The 9899-nt window shown below is 39.3% G+C and overlaps 1 protein-coding gene across 6 annotated transcripts in view; it reads left to right on the forward strand.

Annotated features, from left to right (window-relative positions):
- Nucleotides 1–4871, forward strand: part of HBS1L (HBS1 like translational GTPase) — an 83556-nt gene extending 78685 nt beyond the window's left edge. For 4 of the 6 annotated variants that reach the window (XR_009005146.1, XR_009005144.1, XR_009005148.1 and 1 more), the window contains 3 exons: nt 1930–2074; nt 3003–3443; nt 4344–4871. Coding sequence is in view for 1 of the 6 variants with exons in the window: in XM_007190903.2 (XP_007190965.2) it covers nt 1930–2074; nt 4344–4355 (157 nt within the window). In the remaining 5 variants the exon portion in view is untranslated. The remainder of the gene's footprint in view (nt 1–1929; nt 2075–3002; nt 3444–4343) is intronic. The other 2 variants (XR_009005145.1, XM_007190903.2) reach the window with 2 other exon arrangements.
- Nucleotides 4872–9899: the final 5028 nt, after the last annotated feature.

Genomic DNA, 9899 nt, shown 5'->3' on the forward strand with positions numbered 1-9899 from the left:
CTAGGTGTGGACAGTTCCCCCTTGGCTGGGATAGGCACGGGATTTTTCAGAGGAGGTGCTTCCTGAGAATCTTGAGTTTCTTACTCTAATTCAACTAAAGGTTGACCACAGTTTGGCTTGGCTGCTTCAGCTTTGGGGTTTTCCTCACTTCAGCCCTATGGGGAATCCCACCCAAAATCCCCTTTTTTTTCAGTCCTGGGGTGTTCCTCCTCATTTGCACCTGTGTAAGAGGCCAAGGTGGTTAGAGGGTTAATTTAGGATTGGCTGCACGTAGAAGAAAGAATCTTCACACTGTTCTAAACCCATGCCTGTTTCTCCGTTAGTTAGAAAAAAGAGGCTACTTCACCTCTCTTTTAAAGATAGTTCTTTATTTTTAACCTGAGTCTTTAGCTTCTAGCATGAGTGTCTGCCATAATGTACTGAGAAGTGTGATAGAACTAATGGCTGATGTTTCTTGAGGACCACTATTTTCTAGGCTCTGTCATAAGTGCTTTCACATGGTTTACATTCTCAGCAACCATATGAAACAGGTACTATTATGTTTCCCATGTTTCAAATGAGGAAACTGAGGCTTAGAGAGATTGTATAACATGTTTGAGATCACAAAGCTAGCAAGTGGCAGGCCCAGGATTCTAATCTAGTTAGTTGGGTCACATAAATTCTGTTGGCAGGAGCCAGGCTGTTTGACTGAGACAAGTGATTTGGAAAATTCTCAATCTGACATCGGCTCATCAGATGTAATCCTGAATTTTACCCTCCCTGCTCCTGCTGCAGAGTCTAGCTCAATGATGCTAATTCTAGGTTTTAATATAGTCTCATGCTAGTTTTTCCTGTCACCGTATTTGTAGCTTCGTCCTTTTATTTTGCACCAACACCATTTGGCCTTTCCCCTTTGTTTCCATTCCTGGCACATTGTAGACTCGATTGCTTTATATGGGATGGAATCAAACTTTCTAGAACCAAACTTAATGCAAATTATGAATATATTAGATGTTCTCCTTCCTAAGGAATGGGACCTTAAGCTGAAATTGCCCAAAACCAATATTTAGAATTTTGGGAATACTTTTTTTTTAGAAACCTTGGCTTATTCTATCTGTCTGTCCCTGAATTAATCTTTCAGAAGGGGAGTTTATGAATGGTGTTCTCTATCCTTCTAGAACACATCAAAATTGAATTAGAGAACATTTCAGAATGTCCCCTTTGGGTTCTCCCTCTTTCAGTAAGTCTGGTGGGGCCCGTGCACAAGGATTCTTGGTTTTTTTGCTTATTTGTGTGAAGCTGTTTGCAATCAGGCCCGTGCCTCATCTCCCTTCATTTCCTACAAACATCTTACTGTGGAAGAATCTTACATGATTTTATCCTGAACGTCTGTTAAAGAACCACTCTTCCTATGTGAGAAAAGAGAGAGGAGGGAGGGAGAGAGAGATCTAGGGTAGTGTGTTGGCACTAGGAGATTATCCTCTTTAAAGATAACTTTTTAACACATAATCTACCAATTAGGATTGTACTAGGGAAGACATAGGACATTGCATTCCTTTCTTAAAATGCAACCGCATCACTTTCTTTAATTTCATGAGGGAATGAAAGGGAAGACTTTGGCGGAGGGGTCTTGAGTATTTTAGATTATAGCGTCCTTCAAAGGATAGAGTTCAATTTGGAGGATTGTTTTAAAAATATACACACACACACACATACACTCATACACACACGAACTAGCTAATATTTCTTAAATCTAGAATTACTCCTCTCATTTCTTTCAACTAACCCCCCCAAATTCAGAGACATATATTTTCATTTTAAGAAAATCCCTTTTTACTTTTTAAGTTTTTGAAAAACTAAGTTGATGTGTAGATGGAATGTGAAATATTTTTCAGGTTTTAATTACATTTCTTTACCTCTATTAGATATCCATTTTATTTTTCGTGATAGATTGTTGACCAAAGGCCAGAATGCATTGGTGGAGCTACAGACACAAAGACCAGTGGCTCTTGAGCTGTACAAAGACTTTAAAGAGCTGGGGAGATTCATGCTGCGCTACAGTGGTTCTACCATAGCTGCTGGTGTAGTCACCGAGGTATTTTAAAGTGACTGATTATGTATCCATGGTTATTATGTCTTTTTCTACTTTCTTGTTAAAATTTTATTTATTTTATTTTTTGGCCGCATTGGGTCTTCATTGCTGCGCACGGGCTTTCTCTAGTTGTGGTGAGTGGGGGCTACTCTTCGTTGCGGTGCATGGGCTTCTCGTCGTGGTGGCTTCTCTTGTTGCGGAGCACAGGCTGTATGTGCATGGGCTTCAGTAGTTGTGGCACGTGGGCTCAATAGTTGTGGCTCGCGGGCTCTAGAGTGCAGGCTCAGTAGTTGTGGTGCACGGGCTTAGTTGCTCCACGGCCTGTGCGATCTTCCTGGACCAGGGATCGAACCCGTGTCCCCTGCACTGGCAGGCGGATTCTTAACCACTGTGCCACCAGGGAAGCCCTCTTTTTCTACTTTTTAAGAATGATTACTGAGATTTTATGACTTAAGGGGAGTGCAGTTATATTAGAACAACATTTTAAAATTTTATTAAAGATTAAAAGTGATGGGAAGAAAATGTTTCATCTTAGATCTTCTCATAACGAGACTTCCAAACTGTCTTCTCCACCAGTAATATTGCTCAAAATTAAAGGAAATCATTGAAAAATACATCTGTATGCAGTCCAAATCATGAGAATAGACTTTAAGAGTCACATGAATTGGGGGTAGTGGTTTTGTTTAATAGAAGTGCCCTCATTACATTTTTTTTTTTTAATAACTGGTTCTCAGTTCATTCATTCAGAAACTTCAGTTAATATATCAGTAATGTTTCTGAAACATTAATATATAATGTAAGGTACATTTGAGTTTTGGAGAAAATAGCCAGAAATGAACCAGAATTTCAGTGATTTAAATTTCTTCCACACTATCATGATTAATATAGATCTTATGAATACATGCATGCCTTATTTTATTGTACTTCACAGATACTGCGTTCTACAAAATGAAGGTTTGTGGCAACCTTGCATTGAGCAAGTCTGTAAGCACCATTTTCCCAACAGCATTTGCTCACTTCATGTCTCTGTGTCACATTTTGGTAATTCTTGCAGTATTTCAGACTTTTACATTATTATTATATTTGTTATGGCGATCTGTGATCAGTAATCTTTGATGTTACTCCTACAAAAAGGTTACAACTCACTGAAGGCTCAGATGATGGTTAGCCTTTTTTAGCAATAAAGTATTTTTAAGTTAAGGTATGTACATTGTTTTCTTAGACATAATGCTATTGCACTCTTAATAGACTATAGTATAGTGTAAACATAACTTTTCTGTGCACTGGGAAACCAAAAAATTCCTATGACTTGCTTTATTGTGATTCTCACTTTATCGAGGTGGCCTGGAACGGAACCCACAATATCTCCGAGGTATGCATGTATTTTTAAAAGGGGCTTCATTACTTCATATGCTTGTTTTCTGCACAAAAATTACTCAGTTCGTTTAACTGGATGGATACTTTGGACATAGGGCTTTAGGTTGCATCAAAATTCAGTTATACGTGTACCATGTAAACGGCTTTGGAGTTAAACTTAAGTCTAAGTTTGAGTTACTGCTCCACTAACTCCTAGCTGCAGAAGAACAACATTTCTCCTGTAATTTATCCATCTATGAAAATGGGGTAATAGAATCTACCTTCTGGAGTTGTGAAATGAAATGATCTGCATAAAGCACTTGGCACAGTGACTGGCATTTAGAAAGCGTTCAGTAAATGTTACCTAATAGCAGCAGCAGCAGCATCACATTTAACTGTCAAAACATTCTTTATAAAAGAGCATTCTAAAACTAAGATGCAGGGCTTCCCTGGTGGCGCAATGGTTAAGAATCCGCCTGCCAGTGCAGGGGACACGGGTTCGATCCCTGGTCCAGGAAGCTCCCGCATGCCACAGAGCAGCTAAGCCTGTGTGCCACAACTACTGAGCCTGAGCTCTAGAGCCCACGAGCCACAACTACTGAAGCCCGCGCGCCTAGAGCCTGTGCTCCACAACAAGAGAAGCCACCACAGTGAGAAGCCCACGTGCAGCAACGGAGACAAATGCAGCCAAAAATAAATAAATAAATAAAAATAAGATGCAGTCTCTTGTGGAAAATAATGGAGAGATTATAGAAAGTCTCAAATAACAAGACTAGGGAAGGAAAAAAGTTGCAGGAAAAACAAAAAAGTTTCACCTGATGTAATGATTACTCCACTGCCATTTTTTCCTTTTGTTGTTGTTGTTCATATAATGTGATTGGTTAAATTATAGCAAATACTTTTTTTTCTTTTACAGATAAAAGACTGATGGGTCAGAATTTCTACCATGTTTCTAAACACAATGGGATAGCTAACCTCCGTGTTTTGAAAGAATCCAGTTATTCAGTTAAAGCAACAGTGTTCAATTGATATTTTTTTAAATGGGAGAGAAAATTCAAGCTATAATCAGCTGCAAAGAAGTATCATTCATCACTCCTACAAAAATTTTAAGTTGCCAACTGGCAAAGAAAGGCTAATATTGCACTTTCATTTAAAAAACTAGCTTTTCCTTTGAAATGTTAGTAATGGATTTACCTTGCTGAGACTTACGGAAGTTATCAGAAATATGTGTTAGAAGACATTGAATCATCATGACGTGAACTCTACTTCCAGCCAAACCACAAAATGTTTACAGTTTTCTCTTTTGATTTCAACTTACAACACACATTTTTAAGGAAGAATAACTAAAATGGGTTATTGAGGTAGTTAATATTTGACCTGAGCAGTTTTGTAGTTAACTGTAAGAAAAGATTTGTTGAAGGCTAATAAAGGTATTTTGTGTTGAGCAGGGAGTGTTCTTCCTTCAGCAAACAGCCATTTGGAACTGCTTAGCTTGCAGTTAGTGGAGATTGTTCCTTTGGTAACCAAGATACTATTTAAGGTGTAAAGCCAGCTAATAAAATGCCTTAGTTTGAGCATAACAACAAAATGTGTTGTGTTTCTTCAATGTTTATGAGATTCTAAGTAGGACTTGGGTTTTATGGGGTCTTTTTCACCTGAGGGTTTCCCCACTCTTTCACCTGAATTCTCGCTTTTTATCCTAATAGCAGATCAAATTTAATCTCATCCATTTCTAACCATAACTTAATTTTATTTTTCCCATTCTCACTTTTATAATTACATGTATGATGACTTTATCTCATATTCCTTGTAGACTGTAAGTCCCCTATGAGTAAGAGTCATGTTTTTCTTTAAAGTTTCAACAAACTCCAAGGTGTATTTAGTTAACAGGTATTTGTTGAGCTCCCTCCTGGGTACCATTGCTTTCGAGTGGATTTTGTCCTCAGCTGAGTCTGGGACAGTGTTCTGATGGACCACATGATACAATTTTTTTATATTGGGAAATGGTGTGATTTATATATTGATGGCTTACTATATTCAACAGCATTGCTTCTTAATTGAAGAATAACATCCATATGGTAAAGTGTACAGAACATGAATGTGCTGCTTGGTGGACGATCACAAGGTGAGCACATTTCTTTACTAAAAAGTATATGTGTAGCTGTCACTTGAGCGTAAACTTGCTGAGGCAAGAAAGTGTTTTATTTATATTAGTCAGAAATTTAACAGATACAACTGACAGAAACCTAATTTAAAGTGACTGGGGCTTCCCTGGTAGCGCGGTGGTTGAGAATCTGCCTGCTAATGCAGGGGACACGGGTTCGTGCCCTGGTCTGGGAGGATCCCACATGCCGCGGAGCAACTAGGCCCGTGAGCCACAACTACTGAGCCTGCGCGTCTGGAGCCTGCGCTCCGCAACAAGAGAGGCCGCGACGGTGAGAGGCCCGCGCACCGCGATGAAGAATGGCCCCCGCTTGCCTCAACTAGAGAAGGCCCTAGCACAGAAACGAAGACCCAACATAGCAATCAAGCAATCAATCAATCAATCAATCAATAAAAAAAAAAAAAACCTTTAAAAAAAAAAAAAAAGTGACTTAAGCAAAAAAGAAAGACCTGCAGTAGCCCTGACTTTCAGCTGGTCTTGCTTGAGTCACAGTGTCAGGCGAGGACTAATCTGTACTCTGCCTTCTCCAGTGTTGGTTTTGCCCTCAGACTCCATACGGAACCCCCTGCGATTCCACACTTAGATCCTCAGACCCTCCATCAAGGGCAAGGACAGGCTAAAAGAACATGTCTTTTCCAGAAGTCCTAGAAACATCTCACCATGGACTATAATTGAGTTTAATTTCTTTCCTTGGGGCATCCTTTAGATGTGATGTGAATATCACCCAAAGTGCATAGCTGAGAATTATGGAAGGGTTGGAAGGAAATTCAGGATGCTATGAAGAAGGGGAAATGGATTGGGGGTGGGGGGAGGGGGTGGGATGCAAAAACAAGAAACATCCACTCTGTATAGCATACAAGGTCATGATAGCATTAAGAATTTTAAATACAAATTTAGCGTAAAACAAATAGCAGCAGCAGTAGTAAAAATGAGTTTACTTCTTCCTTCCTAAATTGTGGTAGAGTGATCTTTTTATTTACATTATGTTTACAATTGATTGTTGTTGAGGGGTGGTAATATTAAGAGAACCCACTGTGGGAGGTTGGGGTTAAGTGACAAGATGTCCGGCGAGCACGCCCAAGCTTGGGTTTGGTCTGAAATCCTCCCCCTGACACTTAACGTACTAAATAGTACATCCATTTTGGGTCACTGTGCTTCAGGTACTTCTTGTCTCTGCTTCTTCCTATTTATGGTCACACTGTTTCTTTACACAAGTGGCTTTGTCCTCTTACCGAGACTCTTCATGGGTCTCCACTGGATCAGTTGCCTCTATGGTAACCTGGCTTAAAAAAATTTCAGATCCATGTTTGGACTTGTTAGTGTTTTTCCACACGTTCGTTATTTATGACAATATTTGAATTTTAGAAACTCAAATATTGTTTTAGAAAACAATTTCTGGACATAGTTTTTTCTCTCCCATAAATATGCAGATCAGTAATAATTTAACTATTGTTAAAATGTAATCATTCACTCTAGAAAATTTGGGAAATACAGAAAAGTAAAGAATAAAACTCACCCATGGTAATATTACCTAAATATCAATATTACTGCTGCTAACATTTTGATGTATCTCTTTTCTGTCTCTAGGGCATATTTTTTTCTTGGAGTTGTGATCATTAGTCAAGCTCTTTTCATTTTATAATGTAATCAAGATTTTTTGATAGAAATATTAGTAGCTTTTTAAAAATGATGTAAAAATATAAAATTAGAAACGTAGATATATTGGAATTAGGATTATACAGCTAATTTTTTAAAAAGCTTCTAGATAAGAAGGCTCAATAAAAACTCCTGGGTCATTATTTTCCAACTTCCCTCTAAAATACACAGAAATATGTAAATAGGAAAACATTCCTTCCTTCATCCCTAATGCGAGTCTGCCATATCCATGCACAGAGGGAGCTCTGGAGCGCTGGTCGTCATGGGGCCGACAGTTCAGCCAGGGGCCGTTCTCGGCACTACAAACTACAAATGAGAATTAACAGTGTGAAAGCATTCAGGAGGAATGCACCCTAAAGACAACATTAGATGGGGGGCTAGGTGAGGAGGGGGGACCATTAATACTGAAGTAAAATTGTAATACTTCTATAAAAGAGTCTCTTGAGTTAAACTAATTCAACCCGTAACCACAATCTCCTACCAATTCAGAATTAGTGGAGTGAGGGGGGCAGATTTTGCATTGGCAAAATCATCCAACGGGGCAACTTTTAGCCTTCAAAGTAGCAACATCAAGATCCCACCAACAGTAAAAACCATTTTTTAGAACCCACCCACTCCCAGTAAGAAGAACCACATCAGTGAGAATCTTAACAGTGGGGCACAAGCCAGCAGAACCACACATTGACATGAGGTATGGGTACAAGTGGCATGATGAGGAGCCCAGCAGTAACCCTTGTTGAAGACACCTAAAGGCCTTCTTAGGTTTAGAATCTTGCCAGCGGAGCAAAAGTATAACGGATCAAGTAATTTACAACCTGGTTCTTTGAAAATGCCAAAGATATTCAAGATTTTTAAAAGGAAAAAAAATACGAACACACTAGGGGTGAGATGAACCATGTAACTCTGTGTGATAATGATTAATTAGAACACTGTGGAACATTGGGTTCTGCTCCTGTGTACCCGCTCATTGCTATTTTCTCAGGGAACCCCCGGCCTCTGACTAGTTAAAGGAAAATGGGTTACTGTGTGCTTCAGTGGGACCTTGTCTCTCTCCTTGGAATATTTTCGTGGGTGCAATTTTATATTGACTTGTATGATTAATTAATGTTTTCTCCTTCCGCTGAAATGTAAGTCCCAAGAGGAAAGAGACCTTTTCTGTTTTGCTTCTGATTCTTTTTCAGCAATTGGTGTAGTCCTTCACACATGCAATTGTTAAATGAGTGAAAGAATTAACACTGGTGGTGGCATTATGGAGGATTTTCATTTCTTTACATCTGTATTGTCAGAAAATTACAAGCTTTTATTTCTATTATAATGCTGTGTGTGAAGGGGCTGTTTTTTAAAGTGAAGGAAAGAGAAAACTTGTTAGAAGCAAACTTTAAAACTGCTTCTGTCTGTCCTCTTGTCTGGTGAACCTCAGCTCTAATTTGGAGTCTTTCTTGAGCTGGCGTGACCCTCTTGATCCTGGAAGATTCAAATGTGCCTGCATTTCAGAAAGGGAACCAGCAATCAACTGGCTGCTAGGGATTCTCCTAGCTCTCAGGTGGCCTATGAGATGGTGGGAGTAACTGACACATTAGTACTTTCCAATACTGGGCTTGGGTATATTTCTTTTTATTTAAAGATGGTTAAGAAATAAGAGGCTTGTGGCAAAATCGGTAGTACCTGAGCACATGCAGGCAAAAAGCTTACTTTCAGGTGTATTGCAGGAAACAAAAGTTTTCTTTCAATAACTGCTGCATGGTGTCTGTGAGATGTAAGGGGATATTGCTGAGCTGAGAAAAGAATCAGAACAGGTTAGAAGAGACTACATGGAAGGCTAAATCATAATAGCAAAATTTAAACATTCAGTGAAGCCTGTAAAATAGATAACAGTTGCAGAAGGGTTGATGATGTAGAGGTTGTCCTTGGAAACCACTCCTAGAATGCAGGTAGGTGAAAATGATGAACAGGAAGAACCCAAGATTGCACCATATTTTATGTAAAACATCACAAAGGAATTTCAACGAGATTAAGCCAATCTTGGAAACAAAACAAAATTCCCCCAAAAGTCATCTTCAAAGAAACAAAAAATTAGCTTTAGTCTTTTCTGCAGCGCTAAATTCCAAAAGACAAAGGGACACAGGAGCTAAATATATAAAACTCAAAGTTAGAGGGACTGAAACTCACAAATTCATCACTCATATGATGTTATTTATAGGCGGGGTAAGAGTCTCAAAAGATGTCCTTCTGGGAGAGGGTGAAGGGATTGGGGAGGCAGGATTTAAAATGTCCAGATCATGAAGAGGTAGTTGAACACTTTAAGACTGGGGACATCATGGTAGAAAATTCTTTAGCAAGCATATGTTGGTGCCCATCATTTGTTGATGTCATCAGTCAAAGACCACGAGGACACAACCGTAGTCAAAATTATTTTTTTTTGATGCTTGTTGCAGCCAGAGAGACCGCCGTGGAGTCTAGGTGCTTCTCATAAGAAGGTGTGAAGAATTGAGCACATGTAGGTAATGAGGAGGGAGGGCTCAGGTGAGCAGGGGTTTCTTCTGGACTGGGCACTGTCAGAAAGTGGGAGTAATTCTGCAGTTGGGTATCAATTTTCATCTAGGGGGTAGGAGAAATGGAACGCAGTAAAGCAGCAGCAGTCATGCATATTGA

Source organism: Balaenoptera acutorostrata, chromosome 14, assembly GCF_949987535.1.
Source record: "Balaenoptera acutorostrata chromosome 14, mBalAcu1.1, whole genome shotgun sequence".
NCBI lineage: Eukaryota > Metazoa > Chordata > Mammalia > Artiodactyla > Balaenopteridae > Balaenoptera > Balaenoptera acutorostrata.